Source organism: Manacus candei, unplaced genomic scaffold, assembly GCF_025592945.1.
Source record: "Manacus candei isolate 608988 ecotype Guabito, Panama unplaced genomic scaffold, ASM2559294v1 h1tg000017l, whole genome shotgun sequence".
In the NCBI taxonomy this organism is placed as follows: Eukaryota; Metazoa; Chordata; class Aves; order Passeriformes; family Pipridae; genus Manacus; species Manacus candei.
Window position 1 is genome coordinate 17,081,468 of NW_026138065.1, and position 20,671 is coordinate 17,102,138.

The following is a 20,671-nucleotide window of genomic DNA, read 5'->3' on the forward strand; positions in this document are numbered from 1 at the left end:
TAAGATTCATAGAGCAGCACTGGCTGGAAGATTTGAAATCTTTCAGACTTTTCTAAAAGCTTTGAGAGTGTGAAACACAGAGCTTTTCTGAGACCTTTTACAAGAGGTTTTAGGTATCCCCAATACACGTAATTACACGAAGGTACCTGTAGCTAAACTAATTCACAAGAGATGTTATGGATTTTTATTTAATAGACATTGATTGTCAGGTTGCATTTGAAATTTCTTAAGTCCTTATTGAGAGTTTGATGAAATATGCTTTGATTATTGTTGTTAAACGTTCGGTAAATATTGTAAGTTGCTGTATATTAAATAGTGCTTGTTCTGCTAATAGTTTTCCAACATCTGTTTCCTAAGGAGGAAAAATATGAGCAAAATAAACTACCTCTTTGGAAAACATTGAATTTCTAGAATAACCAAAACCTACTGTAATAAACATTAACACAAACAGCTTTGATTTCATAATCACTAACTTGTATCTGTATTATTTATGTAACAAATGCAATAAATTAATGTTACGGTTGTTGTTGCTCATGTTGAAGTGAGCTGGGAAAAGAGGAGTGAGCCAGGAGAAAATAGCTGTCAGCTTTTTAAGTCATCTGACTTAGTGTCATTGAAAGCAGAGGGTTTTTAGAAGATACTGAGAATGTTGAGTTGTGCCTCAAAATTCTTTGGTATTTGCTATAAATCAAGGTGTGTTGGCATCCTCATTTGTAGACAGAAATCCATGTGGTTATAAGTGGTACCCTGTAATGAGTAGAAATGCTGTTTAAGAGCCTCTGCAAACCTTCATGGTTAGAGGAGCAAGAGGTTGTCTATTTAGTTTGTTTGAAGCTTTTTCACAGTGTTTTGACAGAATTGAGGCCAAATGTGTGAGCTTTCCATGTTCTTTGCTCCTTTGCACAGTTCCCTTGGAAGAGAAGATAATTTGCTTCATAAGTCATTAATGTGGATCTTCTTTAAATTAAACAGTAATACAGAAGAAACTTAATTTTAGAAGTTAAGCCATGTGTTCTTGATAGAGTTGAAACAATGTGTGTGAGCCAAGTGCACGGGAGGTCTGTGGCCACATATTGCTGATTCCTTCAATAAATGCCATTTTGGTTTGCATCAGATCTGCAATCCAAAATAAGCAAACCAATGATTACCTCAAATTCAGCATGACTTAACTATAATAGGTGAATCAAAGATTTAAAAAATAATATTTGTAGAGCTCCAAACTGTGAGAGTCTAGGATTGATTTCATGTTACACAGATGTAAGCTGCAGTCAGTGGTTCTTAAAGGAGGTAAAGGCAGAGTGGTCCTGGCGCTACTGCAGGTAGCCAAAGCCAGCTGGAACAACCCCCAGTATTGCATGTGGAGCTTCTGAACCTGCCTGGTCTGATTTACATCTACAGAGAGGGAATATCTCCTGCAGGGTATGCTTCCTGATTCACCTACCAGGCAGTTCTTTGTTGAAAACAAATAGCTTATTATTACTCTGGTCATATTATATTCTGTAAGTGCCTCTTCATAGGCATTTGAACAGGAGCCTGTGGATTTTAACAGACTGTTTGGTTCCATTAACCTTTTTCTTTGAAAAGAATCCCTAGACTCTTAATGTCTAACACAAGGTTTCTTCCTGCAAGTGACTTGAACTCTTCTCTAATTTTATAATAACATGCCAGAATTGAAAATGCAATTACAAAGAGGTCTGACTATCCTATTCCCAATGACTTGTTCAGCATTAATGATAAGAAATTGGCCAGGTTTGGAAGACTTTTATTTTAGGATCTAATCCAGAAATCTGCTATAAAGTGTCAATAATATGGAAACTGGCTCCTGCGTTTTCATATTTTCTACTGTTCAGCCATGCCTACCTAAAATAATAAAATAAAATTTAAAAAGACCCTTATTTCCCCCACACTGAAGATACTGTTGGGGTGGAGCTCTGGGCAGTTACAAAAATATATGTGTAAGCCATTTGAAGCCTTCAGTCCCTTTAACTTTTTTGACTTGTGTTTCAATCGCCTTATGTGTTCTGTGGAGTTCTGTGATTATAGATGTCCTGGTTTAAAGGTAAACCGGCAGGAGAAATTAACCCAGCTCCAAAGAGATTGTAAGTCAGAGTTACAATTTAATAAAAATAATACCATAAATACAATTATATGGACAAACATTTGGTTTAACCCACAAAACCCAGATGTATAAGTCAGCATCCTGGGGCATGAACAGAGTGGTGTTCGTTGGCCTCTGTGCTGAGCCCCATGTCCAGACTAAAAGGAGAGGGAAAACCTGTTGGTGGGAGTGCCGGTCGCAATCTGGTCAAGGGTGGTGATCGCAGTCTGGTTTGAAGTAGTGGTTGCAGTCCTGTCAAGGTTCTGGTTCTCCTCTGGATCCAATGAATGGTACCAGAAGTCCCAAGACCCCAAGATTACACTCAGGTTCAGGCAGGAGTGCCCAGTATCTCCCCCAGGGCGGGGAGTTCCACAATGAGTGATTGTAAGTCGTGGGTATGAGGACAGGAGCATCCTCCTATCTCACAAGCCTCTTAACACCCAGCTTATAGCCTGAGGGGTCAGGTGTGCTCTGGGCAGCTGCTGCAAATGGTCTATTGTTAACAGTTTCTGGGAAATGGCATGGAGGGTGTAGAATACACAGTTTGGATTACACCCACACAGTGATGAACTGGTCCCAGTTCATCAACTGGTTCTAACTAGGACAATAGAATCACCTGGTTTGGAAGGGACCTTAAAGGTCACCTAGTCCCAACTCCACTGCCATGAACAGGGACACATTCCATTAGACCATGTTGCTCAAAGTCCCATCCAACATGGCCTTGAACACTTCCAGGGGTGGGGCATCCACAACTTCTCTAAGCAACCCGTTCCAGTGCCTCACCACCCTCACAGTAAAGAGTTTCTTCTGAATATCAATCTAAACTGCTCTCAGTTTGAAACCATTGCCCCTTGTCCTATCACTACATGGCCTTGTAAGACATCTCTCTCCATCTTTCTTGTAGGTTCACTTCAGGTACTGGAAGGCTGCAGTTAGGTCACCCTGAAGTCTTCTCTTTTCCAGACTGAATGATCCTAATTCTCTTTTCTCTTAGCCTTTTCTCATTGGATGATCTAGTAGGGACACAGCAGCTCCTCCTGTCATAATTTCATTCTCCTTGATTAAATTAGAAACATATTTCTTCTTTGCCTTGTGCTTGCTAAGTAGTAATCCTTTCTGTCCTTGCCTGCTGCAGGAGTCTTCTTTCCCTGTGCCTGGCAGGTCAAGTCTGTGACAATACTTGCCTTTTACATGTTACTTGGAGCAAACAGCCTTTGACCTCTCTTCAATCAGATGTGTCGAAATATTCTGCAGTATTGGCTGTTAGTGAAATTTAACTTAGCAGTTGCCTGTGACCTGATTTTCATTTCCACCTGGACAGTCAAGCTTGAAGTTAAAGAAAGCATCATGAAGGAGTGCTAGAAACTGAGGGGTAAGCTTCTTAATGCAGTGAGATTCCTGGAGTAGGCTGGCTATAAACTCTGTATCCAAGCAGAAGCAAAAGCCACAAGTTTAACTTCTGAAACTTATAGTTTAATGCATCTGGTGCAGTGTGTAGGGTGTCCATTGGATCTTTGGTGCCAGCTCTTTGAATTCCAAATGTGCTGCTGTTACACCAAACAATTGGCTAACGTAGATAAAGCATTATTTTAATCAGGTATGAATCTCTGCCCTGACATCGCTAGCCTATTATTAGTATATGTGTGTAATAGTATGAATATTGTTTTGATACCTGTTTTTCATTGCTGTGTGGATATACACTTAGATATGAGAATTCTAAACATCTCTAGCTCTACCCCCGTTCAGAGTCACATACAGTTTATCATCTGGAGTGAGCATATGATCTATTTGTTTCCATTAATATCCTTGTTGGAAGGGAGATAAAATAATTTTTGGGTTTTGAACAAAAAAAAATGAATGCTGTTCCAGATATCTGGAGCTCCCACCTTTGCTACTGCTGTGACTTGCTTGTTCGGAGACAGATTTCCTCAAATCTTGTTTATGAGAACACCACTTTATTTGGATATCTGTTAAAAAAGAAACATTTTGTACTCTTCCTACTCTCATTGTTGAAGTTCTGCATGAACAGGTCATCTTAAATACTGCGCAGTCCATCATTAGAAATGTTCAGCATGTGATTTTTGGCTGTCAGGTCTGTTATGTAAATCACAGTTTGATTGTCTTCAAGACTGAGCTTTCTGCTACAGTCTGAACAACACCGAAATTTCTTGTTTTTGGAAAATTGAATTTCCTGTTGTGTCTGTCTGGCACATATGGATGAGAATTCACTAGCATCACCAGAGCAACAGAACCAGCCAGGAACAAACGTTTGGCATGTTTTATGATAGCAAAGTCTCATTTCAAAATCAAAACATGTGTATGTACATACTCAAAATGAAGTGGTAAGTGCTTAAAAGCTGGACCAGAATAAAAAACCACGTCAGTGTTGCTGTTGCCTCTTCTTCAGTAACAGTTGCATCAGTCATGTTTTTCTCAAGGCACAGTCTGTACGTTGGAAATTTTCTTTCCACTGGAAAGATGGAATAATAAGCAAATCTTCTACTTTTCAAGGGAGCTGTACTGCAGTAGGCATTATGTTCTTCATCTTAAGTCTGTTGTGGCTGCTTTAATCCATTTTATGAGTACTTGTGAGAGGCCTCTTGTGGTTTTTTTTTCTTCTAAGCCTTTGACTGATCGGTCACTCTGTTTTCTCATGGGTTGAGCTCCTAACTCTGTATTTCTTGGTGGTGTTTTCACAAAGGTTTGTGAAGAACAACTTAGGCAACAGCTGGATGCCCAAGATACAGAAGAGATTTTTTTTTTAGCAAAGATAGATAGAAATTAAGTCTGCCTAATACAATTCTTCCAAAATAGGTCATATTAAAATTGCTTTGGCTTCTTATGGCATCAGTTCTAACTGATGTGCATCTTCTCAGCAGGCAAGCTTTTAGCTCTTGTGCTAAGGAAAGTGGTAGGAAGCAAGCATGGAGAAGTTTTTGGAGCTCTGAACCTAAACTAATTCCCTACTAAGAAAGTGTCCAAAAGGAGAATAAAACTCTTTAAAAGAGAGATCCTGGTAGTATGTAGTCTGCTCTGTGTTACATGGATGCCTGATATTGTAAGCCATAAAAGAAAACATAAGTCCTTTGGGCTTATTGCAGAATTTATTACTGAAGGTGAGAGCAATGTTTCTGGTTCAAGTTCCCTTTTTTAACAGGTTCATAGGCTAGCTCTCCATAGGCAAATACAGCTGCGAAACTACGTAAGAACCTCAAACCCTGCATTTTTATGTCATGATCACATATCTTATTTGAAAAAGCTTTTTTCCTTGAATTTTAAAGATGCTAGGGTTGAGAATGTTTGTTGGAACATTTTTAATTAACAATTTTTTGAAAGAGTTTCAGACATCAAGATAAGCATACAAAGACAGTGCCAGATAAAATAAAAATGAAATACTGAACAGAGTTAGTCATACTTTAAGCTTGTGCTGCTTGATTCTGAGAGGTTTTGTTTTAGTACAAGTCCCATTGGTCTCATTAAAATAATTTCTGTGTTTTGAACTACATTTCCTGTTTGTTCACATTCTAAGTTATATTTTAAAAAAAAATTTCTCGGCTGAAACATAGAGTGATAGCAATGCAAAGAAAAATGAAGTTGTTAACCTAATTTTAATTTTCTAATTGAAGAGAAAGTAAATGTCTATCACTTGCAAATTGAAGAGGTAGAAAAGAAAGTAGCTAATTACCAATTGCATTACACACACAAAATCCCAAGTTTTCTTGTCTGGGAAAAGAAATACGTAATTTTAAAAACATGCATGATCTTCATCAGAACAGTGAGAGAGCTATGGCTGTTAAAAAGGTGTAGCAGGTACCTTTCAAGAGAAGTTTCTCTTTTATGAGCTGTAACAGTAAGACCTGAAGACTTCTTTTCGTTAATGCATTTAGTTACACACATTATCTATAAACAAAACAAAGGCACACTAATTGCCAGGGCAAGCTGATTCATCCAATAATAATTAAATGTATAAGCTGTGATTTGGTGGAATGGATGGAGGAAGGGTGTTGCAAACTGGCAACACCCAGTTTGCAAGGGAGACTCTCATTTGGAATGGACCAGGAAGTGAAGCTTAGATAACTTGGCATAATTATTTTGTATATGCAGTCTAATTTGACCAGTAGTTGATCTTCATTAATTAAAATAGACACACCAAGCTGGTGTGTTTCACTGCTGTTTCTGAGCAGAATGTTATAAGGATTTAATCTTTAGAAATTTGGGGGTTTTGTTTGTTTTTTTTAGGCTAAATCCTTGTCTGGTGACCAGAGCTGCCTATCTTGATGTCCTTGTGATGCTGAGTACTCACCTGGGGAAGTGTAAAAAGCAAGGTAAGTCAAATGTGGTTTTATAAATTGGTTGGAATATCTGTATCTATTTCTGAGCTCTGTTGAATCTGGAGAAACAATAGTATATTACTTGCACTCAGGTATCTACTGAATGCTAGAGTCCTTTAGCTGCTTCGTGTAAAAGTGCCCTCTATTCTGCCTTCTGAAGAGCTAGTCCTAGGTTTTGTTGATGAGAAGAATGAGGTATGGCTCCATGTCAAAGCTTGAAGAGATGATCTTGCAGTATTCCTAGTCCTAGAATGGCTAACAACAAAAAAGATCCTCTCCATGTTCCAAAATGTTTTTCTGATCGAAGGTTGTAAATACAAACAAAATCCAGACCCTGGAATATTGCTACTTTAACCTCTCCAGAAAACCACAGAGATGTTCCTTCATGAGACACTTGAAAGTGTTTCAGAGAAAGTTTTTTTTCGTGTTCAGAAGTTTTATAAGAAACAACTGTGAGTTTCTTTCAGTTTCTTTTTTTTATTTTGATTCTTTATCACTGTGAATTTTTTGAAGAACCAGTCAGAAATATCAGTGGTTATAGTGTTGCAGAGTATAGTTTGCAACAATACAAAACAAGCTCTAAACAATAAGAAAAACAAAGATATGAAGGAAGGAATACCCTTTCAAGTGTGGCAGCGTGTAGGCCATTTTCAGTCAGCTGTAACTAGCTTCCTTATGGGCCTGTTTTGTTCATTTCTTAGGAACAAGTGAGTAATAAATTACCTTGTCAGTCCAGGAAAGCAATTAAAGAACAGTTCTGTCATTTCATTAAAATTCTTAATGTCTGATGTTAACACTGCATTTAAGTCTTTGGAACTGTTCTTTATTTCAGACAGTCATGTTGTGGGCGCTGTTCTTAATTTTAAAACTAATTCCGTTTGCTTTTTTTGCCTAGACCTTTGGTAGAAATAGTTCCATTCTAATCCTTTAATCACTATTGGTGTGATTTCTTGTGAATTTACAGATCAGATAGTGATAGTTGTTAGGAAAGCAGGTTGATGATGAACGTGTCTGAAATTAACTTCTTCAGACAGGAGGATGGAGAATCTAGACCTTAGAACAGGAGTACAGACATGAGAGAGTATGTGACAGGTGACTTCCACTAGACCAGGAGATGATGGTTGGGGTTATCGAGCACTCCAGGAGATGAGTCTGATCTTTCATGTCCTCTGAAGAGTCATTCCTCTCTCATGTATCTCAGGTGTCAAGGTATGCTGTTCAGTAAAGGAAATTTCCAGATAATGTTGCCCTGTAGGCCTCATTCTATTGGGTATTGGCCGCTGTTGGTGCCTAGGTAAGGGCCACATGCTTTATAGGGAGGAATGCACCACCTTATATAAAGCATCTTCACTATAACATATCTCTAGGAATAAATTTTTTCTTGAGTCTTTAATGTATTTTTGGGTTAAATAGTTATTATAATGTATATTTATTTATTTTTGTTATATCTATGAAATAAAGTTTCTTAAGTCCTCATATGCTGTTGACCTTAGTGATTATCCTTTGCAGTACATTAAAAAGTCTAGCTGTGTATCATACTTACAAAATAAGCAAAAACAGCCCCCAGAGCCTCCTTCAACCATATTTGACTCATCACTCTTTTACTTTGAATCCTTTTTAAAAGAAAGGTCCTCTTTTGAATATTAATTTTTGCACTTTTTTAAATCATGATCCTCTAGCTCCATTATTCTCCTTTGTAGTATGAATCTTTCTGGTCTTTCTGTATTCTCTTCATATGAAGGTTTTTTCCTCTTCTGTTATTCTTATCACTCACCCTTCAGCTCTATTTGTGTATTTTCTTTTACGAAGGAACAGCCAGTATTCCAGGCAAGGGCTCCTCATTTTGCTTCCTTAGTGAGCATTGCATTTCCTTTATCAGTCTCTTTCCTATTTCAGTTATCTTTGGTTTTTTGTCTGTTTTGGTTTTTAAACAATTGCTGCACATTTGCAAAGGCTTTTATAGACCTCTTCACACTAGGAAAATCCCCTCTTTTATTTTAATGCCTCTGACTTGTGAATAGCCCTTTGAGCCTGAGGGACTGCACCATGCTGTGGCTGGATTTACTGACTGTAGTGAATTAATTTATTTTTCAAAGCTCATGTGGACTGTACCAAACCTGGGTGCTGTAAGGTACAATTTCTGCAGAAGGGAAGCAATTATTTTTGCAGATTCTGTCTGCTCGAGGATAGTTCATTTAGTATTGTCTTGCTTAAAAGTTTCATTCCTGCATAGGTTTAAAATTACATATTGCAGGCAGTATCTACAAAGAGTAAAAGCTTAGACTAGAAATACTGTTTTGAAAACTTCAAGATACATTAGGGACAATTTTATGTATCACAAGCAGAAGTTCTTCTGAAAGGAAGGAGTAATATGTTTATATTAAATAGAAACTGAGTGTCCCATGACACAGTAAGAGAAAGACTAAACTCACCAGTTGAAAATGAATGTTTTGAGTCTCCCATTTAAATGTTTTTAAGGAATGATTATTAACTGAAGCTTTATACTTTTCTGAGATTAAATATTTTACTCATATATGTGTATCTCTGGTTCTGAGCCAATTTTTCTCTGTTCTAATCTTGATTTGTAAAATTGTTTCAATGAATAAAGGGTGAAGGACAAATCCAAATAAAACTGTTTCTTGATGTGTTTATCTAAGAGGCCCCAGGAAGTGCTGTATATGAGTTCCAGGCCACAGGCTGAAACTGATTTTCATCAACAGAAATGGGAATGCAATGTAATGAGCCTGCAACTGGTTAAAATCAGACCACTTCTAATTGATTATGCCTGTCTAAAGAGGCTACAATTACAAAGAGGTTTTCAGAGTACAGCTCTGCCTAGGCCTTTCCTCCGTTATGATTATTTTCTGCAAGTGATTTGTTGTTCTCAATTAATAAAATCTGTCTGTTAAAGTGCAGGATAGCCCTTAGGGAATTTACTTCACAAATTAAAAAAACTTTAAAATGTCGGCTTAGGAAGGCAGGGAGTAATGGATACCAAAAGCATCTCGTCCAGCTAAAAATTTATTGCTGGTCAAATGATGATTATTTGTCTTAAACAAAAAAAACCCCATAGTTTTTCTGGTTTGCTGGACTGGATGGAAGTGTTGCCTGATTCATGTCACTGTGAAAAGACAGTTTTCTTTCCTTGAGTTGATATGCAAAATCTAGAGCTTTTCTTCTAGTTCCTGATGTGCCTGAGTGTCTTCAGAGATGCAGAGACAATACATAATGCCAAGACTATGTAAACTTACAAATATTTTTATTCTGTTATCAATTGTGGTTGGAAGCAAACCTTTAAAAAAATAAAAAAAAATTAAACTATATAAATAAAAATGCTATTTTTACCTTTTTTGAGAGGGGGAAAAAAGTTCTTACCAGGTATAGGATTATTTGATGAGCTAATGTCTGTTGCCGCTATTAATAATTATTTATATCATCCAGTGAATTTTTTCTTGCAGACCTCGTTGATGTATTTTCTCAGCAGTAACTGTTTTTATGGACTAGGAATCACAGATGTCCAGGGACTTTTCAGTCTATTGGGTAGGACAATGCAGTCTTCTTCCAGAGGATTTTCTGGCACTTGTATGCTGCTTCAAACATTATAGGAGGAATAAAGAAACACTTGTAGGCACCTTTGGAGGGGGGGTGAAAAAGCCCCTTAGTCCATGTGAAAATGTGTCTAGCCTTAACTGTGTGTATAACTATTTGCAAATTCACAAGTTTTGATCAGCAAGAGTTAGATGCAGAGGTCTGCCAAGCTGAAGAGCTCCACATCTGTGTGTGTGTCTGAGGTTAGACGTTTTTCTTTGCACTCAGAGATGGGCTTTGCAAGAGATGGAAACCAGACTACAGGCAGGCTCTGCTGTGATATGCTATTCCAGTAAATAAGATTCCTGTGTTGAATATGTATACTTTGAGAGGACCTGTCATAGAGATTCCTGCTTTCAGATCTTCTGAAAATTGGTGTTTAAAGCTAAACAGTAAGATGAGAGTATTATTAAGATCTTGCACTGCTGGTAATACAGGAGCCAGAGTGGTGTGTTGCAGTGAAGCTCAGATCTGGGATGCTCTGTCTCTCTGTAACAGATGAAGAATGCCACAGGACAAAGTGGTCATGTTTTCTTTCTTGCTCATATCTTGGAATAGTTTTCTTATGCTATTTTGTCATTTCATGAAGGGAAAATGGATGCAACTGTCTAAAATATACTTGACTAATAAAAGCACATTTTACTCAGGGTTGTGTTCCAAAAAATGGCACTTGTTGATAAAATGTAGTGCTGAGTCCAGAAAGCCCATCAACGTAAGTGAAGTAGGATGTAGAACAGAAAAGGGAAAAGATGAAAGAAAAGTTTGCTAAAGATAATCCTGCCAAGTTGTTCCTTTATCCTTATGCTGTCAGTCCGCTGGCTGGTTTGGGCTGTTATTGAGTATAGTGTCTTCAAAATTCAAGTTTGATGAGAAAGAGGAAACTTTAAACAGGATGTCAAATAGGATGAATCAATGATTTAGGAGAAGCTACCACTTGTAGTCTAACTATGCATTTTTCCTTTCTACATTTGAGGTGGAAGAATTTATAAGAGTTCTTGAGATAACGAAACTCCAGTGTTGGTGTCAACAGTAGGAACAGTTACTTAGTATTTACATGATTAATCCTGTTCATAAATAGATTGTTTTGATACTGAAATAGATCAGCCAATATTCTGCTCTCATTAATACATTCTTTCCTTGAGTTTTGCAAAAAAAAACACTTTTATTTTTTTACTATCTTCCAAATAGCTAAACCTTTTGTAGAAGTAGCCTGGTTAAGATTCTTAAATTCTTCTCACAAACAGAAGAAACGTTTGCAAAAAACAGTGTACACTTAACATATGTGTGTATGTGATCAGAAACACGGGCAGTTATGTACAACCGTCTGCTGTCTGCTCTCAAATACAGCAAAAGACCATGTTTAAAATAATATATACTACAAATACCATTCTCTTAGTTATATTTTTCCTTTTTAATTAGAAGTTATAAAATGCATTGGTAGAAATAATATGGATTATCAAACTTCTGAGTGCGTTGCAATGAAAACCCAAACCTTTTTTGCATAGGAATATGGTAAATGTTTTGCCTGAAGTACATGATTTGCAGGACTTTTAAATAGCATTCGAAGGCTGTGGCCACCTTTTTTCTGAATCGTACTTCTTACTCTTTCGTTATTTTGGAAAGAAGCTATATGGTAACTAAAATAAGGTTTTTTCTACAGGCTAACTTATAATCTTGTAATTTTTAAATGCTAAAAATTTGACAGGAATAACTAGGTTGAATATTTAGCCATACTTAAACTTTCTTTGCCTAGATCCTTAAGAAGTACGGCCAAACAGTTATTTGAACAAAAACACTGGCAGCTTATTAATAGCTGTTTGGTTATTTGGTCTAATTAGTTTAAACTTAAATTCTGTCCTGACAAACTGAAAGTAATTTTTTTAAATTATGTCAGAAAGCGTATAAACTTTGTGTGCTGGTATATTGACTATGACACTGGATAAATGTTTTATTTTGACTCATGGAAGATAAAGATTTAAAACATATTTATAGGATCATCTAAATGGCCTGTGCCAACTAATATTAAATTAGAGAAGTCAAAAGGAAATGTATTTAGGTACTCAGTATTCTGATTCAATGGAGACAGGAGAATGAAGAAGTTGAGGATGTCATTGTTGGAGGTCCAAGACACAGGGAGTGACTGGGAGTTACCAGACAGTAAAATGCCAGAGGCAGAAGAAGTGAGGAATGTACTATGTTAAGGTGGTCCAAAGACAGAACAAAAAATGAATGTGAGACAGAAGGACAAAACAGATGGACAGAGGCTGAAAAGAATAATAAATGGTTGGAGAAAGGAGATGGAGGTGTGCTACACCAACGAGGTGTCTAGGAAATGCTAGAGGCAGAACTCATGGCACAGAGTTAGGAGGTGGAAAGTTAAAGTGTTTTTAGAAAGATGGTGAGGACACAGTGAAAGGAGGAGGGTTGTTGAGAGTAGAGAATGATACTGGTGGAATGCTGTGTTTAACAGGGAATATGGAAAGGTGTTACCTGAAATGTGACACTAGTGGAAAGTGGAGTTCATTGTATTTATTATTGTTAGCAGTTAAAATTCTGTCCCTGTGTGAAGACAGAGACTGCTCATCCTTCTGAAATCAGTTTCTCTTTAGATTCCACCATGTACCACTGGCTGACTTGCACTGTCTCTAAGGGTTTTTACAATTCTGTATGAATGCAAAACAGTGGAAAACTTGGTGCTGTGCCAGAGAGAAGCTGTAAGAAAAATAGCAGTCTCAGTGTCCAGATCAAATGTTTTTTCTTTTTCCCTTTTTTTTTTTTAATTGAAAACTTTCCCTTATACTGTACAAAATGCAATGGGATGCTTCTGTCCTCAATGGTAAGTCATCCATGGATTCTGTTAATCACTCATGTTTGTAGTTTTGAATTATGCTGTGAATACTGATGCTTAGTTTCTGATGTTGAAGTTGCAGATGTCTTTAAAAGAAAACATCCTGCGTAAAATATGCCCCTTTCATGATCATCAACAGTCACCTTAGTTTGGCAGTATGATAAAATAGACTTTTTTGTTCTTTTTGCATTTTTTTCCATTTAGCAGTGACTTTGCCTAATCCACTTTTAATAAAAAGGAAAAATTTGAAAGCGAATACTTTTCCTTAGTATTTGTCTAGGAAAATCTCTTCTTGGCACTGATTACCTCTCAGCCTTCTCTCTATTCATATGATCTCTTCAGATACCCATAAATAGATGGTAGTTTGAGAGTGCAAAGGATTTTAACCTCAGTCCATAAATAATTGCACTTTCTTGCAGGTCTTGGTGAATGATGATGATGGATATCCCACTTTCTGATTCTTGGACCCCTTCCTGTAACTGTTGCACTGCGGGCATAGCAACATTTTATTGCTGCTCCTGTAGTTCTTGTCTGCCCTTGCAGAATGTCAGTAACTTTTCTGATGCTGCTAGTAACTTCTCCCCTTTTCCTCTGCTTTGTTCTTCTTTTCTGGAGCCTGTAGTAGGAAGATGGAAGATGGCTTGGATGCTCAAGGACCTGCATACAGGATTTATTCTCAATATTTATCTAGAAGTGTGCAAATGCTTATATCTGTGCTAATCACATTTCAAAACAAAAGCTCCTCACACAGTATACACCTGATGATAGGGAGAGTTGTCCAATGGCAGTAGCCTAGACAGTCACTGTAAAATTACTGAATCCTACAGAAGTACATAATCAGTCCTGCATGTTAGCTGTCAAGGAGGTGAAAAAAGTTTAGATTTAAATAAAATTAATCCACTTAATTCTGGGGGGCTCTTTTGAATCTGTCAGCATCCTGGACAAGACTGCCGTTTGCCACGATCCTTCTTTGGTCAGCGAGAATTTGTTCTTCCTTCTCAAAGCAACTGGTTGTTCAAACTGTACAGTGATTTTTGTTTGTAAATAAAAGTATGTCTTTATTGTATCTTAACAACAGAGGCTGACATTTGCTTTGGGAACCAGTGTGGATTTCTGGTTTGGTTGGATATTTTGATGTAAGCCAAAGGAAAGAGTTTACTTAAAGCTAAGCAGATGAGAAAACATTTACATGAAAGCCTGGAAAAATTTCTTAGTGATGAAGTTGAAAGTAGGAATATTTCCACTGCATTGTAATAAGACAGGGGCATTCCTTCCTTTTGTACATATTTGTGTGAAAAAAGAGTGTTGGAGAACATGTGGAGCACAAGATGAATGCAGAAGGATTTACTTTCTGGTGTTCTGAGGCTAAGCAAATATGCAGACAGTCTTATTTTGCTGACGGCCTTGCCATTGAGACGTCCAATTTTAAAGAGACTTTCCGTAAAATATATGAGCCACAGTGTTCAGTCTGTCACAATTGCATGGGAAAAAAAGTCATCCAAAAGGCATCCAAAACAGAAGGATCTGATGTGTACAGAAAAGGAGGATCTGTTAGCAAAGACTCTTGTATCAATCTCTGCAAAGTAGTAGTTCTAGGAGTCAGTAGCTCCACTATGTTTTTTATATGAAAGTAATAGAATTATACACTTGGGTTGAATAACTGAACTAGTTGACGTGTATTATTGAAATGCAGCTGAGGGGTAGGAAGCAGAGAGGGTGCAGGGCTCCAAAACTGAAGCTGTTTCTCTTCTTGAACTGAGGTGCTCGAACTTGAACCTTTTTCTTTCAAGTGCCTAGGATTATTTCTGTTGTTAAACTGGTGTCTGTGGAGTCAGTCTGTGTAATAACTGAGACGAAGGCCTAATCCCTCTCCAAGGCAACCAGACAGCTCAGAAATTAAGGAATTCTGGCTGTTGGATACTTGTCGTGTGACATGGGCATTAATGCTAGTTTATGCTATGATGCCAGTATATAAAACCAGTGTGTTTGGAGGGTTTCAGAAAACATAGCAAATAAAATACACAAGTTGGCATTGTGAAGAGGTGGAAGTTGGCTGTGTCATCTAGAGGATAATGCTGTGACATGGCTTTGCACTGATACTGCAGTTTCTTTCACTACATCAAGCCTGTTCAGAAAAGAAACTGTAGTGAAAACACAAATGACAGAACTAATGGTTAGGCAATATGTCTGAAAATTTTTTACAAATACTACATTTCTTTGAAGCTTGTCCAGAATTACTCAGAAACAGTTCTGCCTTATGTGCTAGACAGTGTACAATCATGTCAAGTTTCTGTGTAAATGTCAAACAAATTAAGATGGCTTTGGAAGAATCTGAATATGAAAGGGCAGGATATTTAGCTGTAAATAGAAGGCTTAGGGAAATGTCTTCATGGGCAACAAAATGAATCCATATTTGCTTTGCAGCTTGATGGCAAATTCAGCAATTTAGTAGGAATATTTGGACAGGCACTGTTGTTCTCTTCTGTGTTCCTTCATGATTTTCCCTTACTTGTATTTGAATCCTGTGGGATATAGCATTTTCATTTTCTTGCAGTACAATCTATATAGATGTCTGAACTGGCAGAAATCCTTGGTTTCGATACTATAAAATGACTCATTCCCACTGATGATAGAGAAGGAGGTTGAACTCGAAGTGCATGAGTACTTCAGTCTAAGTGTGTGAGAGATGACCATTGATTATTATTTTCTTTCATTTTGTGGCTACATTGCCAGCTCTGCTAAAGCCTGGAACCCTCTGGCATCACAGATAGCAGTGACCTTTTTGCTTGCTCCAGGAGGTGGCCAAGCACTAGGGAAGGTTGTCAAGCTGTACTATGCCTTGTGGACAGGTTGCATGTGTGTGAATGGCTGAAATGTTGCAGTTCCTGTGCTGAAACATAAGAGGGATTACAGTGTGACTCCTTTATCCTTAGCTGTGTTAACTGTTCAAAATGAATAAGCATAGGGAAAGCATCCTGGATTTTTTAATCGGTAAATTCTTTACGCTGATACACACCGGACAGGTCTAGTTATCCAGAAGGGGCATCTTCTTAATAGTAATTTTTTCTGATTAAAAGCATGGGACTTTCAATATTATCAGAATGGCCTGTGCCATCGTTTCTCCTGATTTCAGTTGCAGCGCAGTAGGCTGACAGACAGTACTTTGTCCAGTCTGATCTCTGATTTTAGAGCTACCTACCTACACTCTTTTTTTCCAAATATATTAGATAGATTATTTGTGTTAATCACTTTCTACAGTTGTAGTGCAAAGCTTGTAAAATTTGCAATACTGTATTAGTAGCTTGATTTAAAGAAATACTTTCAAACAGCTATAATTTGTAAAGATTACAGGCACTCTGCAAGGTACTGTAGCATTTTTTCAAGTTATTTGAAACTTTCAACTCATGTTGAACCATTTATAGTTCTCAGAAAACTTTGTGTCCTTATTCCTTTTTATTTAAATATGTATACACGTGATGTCTAGGAAAGCTGTTTTATAATTTGGAATCAGTTTGAAATGAAGAAGAACTATGATTTTAATTTTATACCTGAATTTACTGTATGATACCTTTTGCCTACCTGATGTTTGTCAACTTCATGATCTGGAGCAGATGGTAACATCATCTATTTGTCACTTTATTGTTATTCTCATTCCAGAAATGCAATTTCATGAATTTTGGGAAGAGATGAACAGAGTTATTTCAGACTCTGAATTGGTGTCTGGTATTCCCTACTCATCTGTAGTACCAGGACTGATACAGTATCTTCAGAGCATCACCAAACTTGTAATATCAGTGCTGCCTGTGACTGCAGATCTGGACATCCAGGGCAGCGGTTCAGCTGCTGCAAAGAAAATGTCTAAGCCATCTTTGTCAATAGCTCATCTTCTTCACTGTGACTTTCATGAAGTACGTCTGCTTATGTTGGAAGCAATACTACTGTGGTCGAAACAAAAAAATTCCAAGCAGATTACAGAAGGAAGAGAAGGTGTATTATGTTTACTCATTGATTTGGAAGACACTCTTCTCACAATGGCTCTGAAGGAAACGAATCACCAGTGTTTTTGCAAGGTAAGAGAGTGCTACTTTATTGACATTTGTTATGTTTTCAGTAAATTATATTCTTAATTTTTAAAGTTATATTTCAAACATGCATTATGTTTTTTAAAATTAGGTGAGTGGTTGGTTTGTTTTTTTTATTGAACAGGAGCTGTGAAATAATTCTGTAACAGATGTTCTTGTGTAAAAGCAAGAACTTCCTCTTTTCTTTCTTAGTGCTATCCAGAGAGAATCTTTGTGTTCTTGGAGTGAGGTTTAAGTTGGTGTTTTATTGATCTCAAATGTGCACATTCATGTTGAGACTGTCCCTAAATTTTTTGTTTGTGGATTGTGTCTGCAGGTACTGGAAATTCTTTATAATATGGATCTTAGAAATGTGCTTCCAAAGACTGAATGCTCTATAAAAATGAATCCAAATGAGCTCTTAGCCTGGAGTTTAAACCTTGTAGACATCTCTAACAGGTATGGTCTTTCATGAATGTTGAAATACTTATATTTTTAAAACTTTAAACATTGAAACATTAATTTATTGGTTTGAGACTACCCTTTAAAAATCCATGTTTCAGAAAAGTGAATGTGGCATGTTTGAATCAAGAGAGTTCTTGAGAATTTTTCAAAGATGTTAGACATGGATCTGAATTATTAGAAAGGCCCACAAGTCATATGGGAAAGCACCCTGTAAATGTCCAGTAATACAGTTCCTGAAATAAAAAGTTGCTCTGGCTGTCCAGTGATAATCAGTGAGCATAGCTCTTCCTGAACAGTAATTGGGAAACACCTGATTTAACTTTGAATTAATAATCCAAACATACACTCATTTGCTGCCAATGTGCCATCCATTGTATCCTGGTTTATGTGCAGATGATTTGTAGAAAGAGTAACAGATCTCATTTAACTTGTTGGATTGGCAGAAAAGGTTAATTCTAATCTGTAGGATTTGCACTCCCTATTCAGACTGTAAAGTCTCCAGAAAGCACTGAAAATTTGGATCCAGTTTGTACTGAATTAGAGTCTGTGTCCATCCATTCATAATGGAATGAACAAACAAGGTTAAAGTGTCCAGGCTCTATGGGTTTGACATCCTGTTTCTAGTAGTTTTTTAAGCCATATAAACATTGAACCCCAGTGTTACCAATGGTGAATATTTAGGGTATAGGGTGTAGAACAGCATTTCATAACTATGCACATTTGCTGCTGATTTGCACTAAATTGTTCAAGTTTAAATGATTATGGTGGGGAGTGGTCATTTCTGGAATGAAGTAAGATACTGGTGGTAAAATAACACTGACTGATGCTGTTAGAGGGAAAGAGCTGAACTGGCAGGCCATACTGCTCAGGTGTTGCCATTCCCCATGGTGAGACTATCCTTTAGAAACCACGGTGCCGAGAGCCGCATCCTCAGACCCTGCTGGGCAGCATGGAGGCTCGGAAGATGGCAGTTGGCATATTCTGCATCTGGAACATTCCTAGCAGCTGTAGAAGAGATATTCTTGCAGCTTAACAGCAGCTTGAAGAGGTGCTTTTGTTTATAATTTAAAATAATGTCTGGTTTATTTGACTTGGGTTCCATTTTCAAATGTGTTTTTCTGTAAGAAGTATTGTAAATAGAAAATAAACATGAGAGAGGTGAAAGTAAAGCCATGTTTCATTTGCATATCAACTGAAAACTTAGCTAACATCAAGATCTGTAATGTAAAAACTCCAGGTGCTAAGCCTGAAAAATATCCACTGGTGATAATCAGAAGTAATTAAGAGCTGGCTAATTTTCTTCTAGAGATGAGATGATGGCATAAATAGCTGGATTTTTTTGATATGTCCTTTGCCTTGTTTTCTCAGCACTGAAGGTCAAATCATAGCTCTCAAATTTGCCTCCAAGTTGATTATCCATCTTTTGCAGAACCATCATCAGGTAAGGGAAATGGAGCTGCTTAAGAGTTTTGTAATCTGGAGTTTTTTGTGATTGTAATAATGTGGATTCTTTTAGCCCCAATCTTGTGTTTTCTTGTGTCCTTGCACCTTTTTTGGTGTTTTATCTTCCTCTCTGAATGCAGTGCTATGTACTGAAATGAAGAAGCCATGAATATCATCTCAGTATATCCCTCTCAAAGTCATTTAAACTTAAATGCATAAGTAAATATTTCTGATGGATTAATTTCAACTTCTGAGCTCATCTGAAATGGTCACTATAATGTGGAAAGGGAAATGCCTGCGGTGATTAATGCTTTTTCTGAATCCAGCCCATTTACTAAAGTGCAACTTTGTTGTGGTTTCTGATTGCTGTGGAGCCCACAGCAGAGCAGGTCGGATGGGAAGCTGAAGCAGTGGTTGGGTGCAGTTCCCAGCCAGCTCAGATTTCTTTTGATTTTAAATTGTCAGTCTGTGATGTCGCATATGTATGTGTAGAGCAGTGCAAAGGCAGCTTTTAGTGCTAGACATTTTAAAAAATATTTTTGAAGACACAAAACCCATTTAATGGATATTTTAAAATAAAATTCTCATGATCTGTATTAAAATGAAGATTTTTTTTTCCTTACATAGATGTTATTTTTCACAGAGTATACAGCAGAATGAATTCATATTGTATGCTAATAATTTGGTCTCATTATGAAAAAAAAAGAAAATCTCAGATTTACACACAAGAGTTGAGGAAATGAATTATGATGTTAAATATTTTTGTTAAAGAAAGGCATAATATGATGACTTCAAGTTTAAAATAACAAAGAGGAATTAATGAAAAATGCTGTAACAGTATTAACTAGTAATGCTAAAACAATTTTCTCTAGTAAGCATGTAAATCATGGGAGATCCAAGATATCTCTACAGAGAGAGCTTTTTGCTTAGTAAAAGACCAGGTACCTCAGTTTTCCCTCTAAATTCCTTTTTTGGGCTTCAGTATTTGCGTCTGTGAAAGGGATTGTTTCTCTTCCATAAGGTAAAAGTTAAGTTCTGTCTTTTCTAGATAGATGTGTCTGTTTGAAATTTGAGTAATTGTAACATCTTAGGAGATTTTTATGTTTTGTTTTCCCCTGTTGCAGAATCTGCGGGACGTGCTCTGTCCCTTTGTGCAGTGCAGGTGCATGGCCATGTACCACACAGAATGAGACAGAGTATGACTGAAGTTGCATTTATTACTCAGTGAGGAATAAACCCAGAGGGTTGTAATCAGTGGCACAGGGTCTAGTTCGTCTGTCACTAGCGGTGTCCCCAAGGTTCACTACTGGGCCCAGTATTGTTTAACTTATTTGTGAATGACTTGGATGAAGCCCTTTTTCTGAGTCCTAGTGAGGCCTTACCTGTGGTGCTGTGTCCGGCTCTGGGCTCCTCAGCACAAGAGAGACATGGAGCTCCTGGAGCGAGTCCAACGGAGGAGAACAAAGATGGTTAAGGGACTGGAGCATCTCTCTTACAAGGAAAGGCCGAGGGAGCTGGGCCTGTTCAGCCTCAAGAAGAGACCACTGAAAGGGGACCTCACCAAAGTATCTGAAGGGAAAGTGAGAAGGATGGAGCCAGGCTCTTCTTGTGGTGCCAGGCAATAGGACAAGAGGCAACAAGCTGGTGCACAGGAAGTTCAACCTGAACATGAGGAAGAACTTCTTTACTGTGCGAGTGACTAAGCACTGGAACAGATCATCCAGGGAGGTTGTGGAGTCTCCCTTGGAGATATTCAAGACCATCCTGTGCCATGTGCTCTAGGATGACCCTGCTTGAACAGGGAAGCTGGACTAGGTGACCCACTGTGTTCCCTTCC

At 37.6% G+C, this 20,671-nt stretch overlaps 1 protein-coding gene across 7 annotated transcripts in view; it reads left to right on the forward strand.

Annotated features, from left to right (window-relative positions):
- Positions 1-20,671, forward strand: part of THADA (THADA armadillo repeat containing) — a 162,288-nt gene that overhangs the window by 109,510 nt on the left and 32,107 nt on the right. For 5 of the 7 annotated variants that reach the window (XM_051783093.1, XM_051783094.1, XM_051783092.1 and 2 more), the window contains 4 exons: positions 6,338-6,423; positions 16,523-16,935; positions 17,264-17,385; positions 18,760-18,832. In XM_051783093.1, the coding sequence (XP_051639053.1) occupies positions 6,338-6,423; positions 16,523-16,935; positions 17,264-17,385; positions 18,760-18,832 (694 nt within the window). Of the gene's footprint in view, positions 1-6,337; positions 6,424-16,522; positions 16,936-17,263; positions 17,386-18,697; positions 18,833-20,671 lie in introns of those variants that run through there. The other 2 variants (XM_051783098.1, XR_007903853.1) reach the window with 2 other exon arrangements.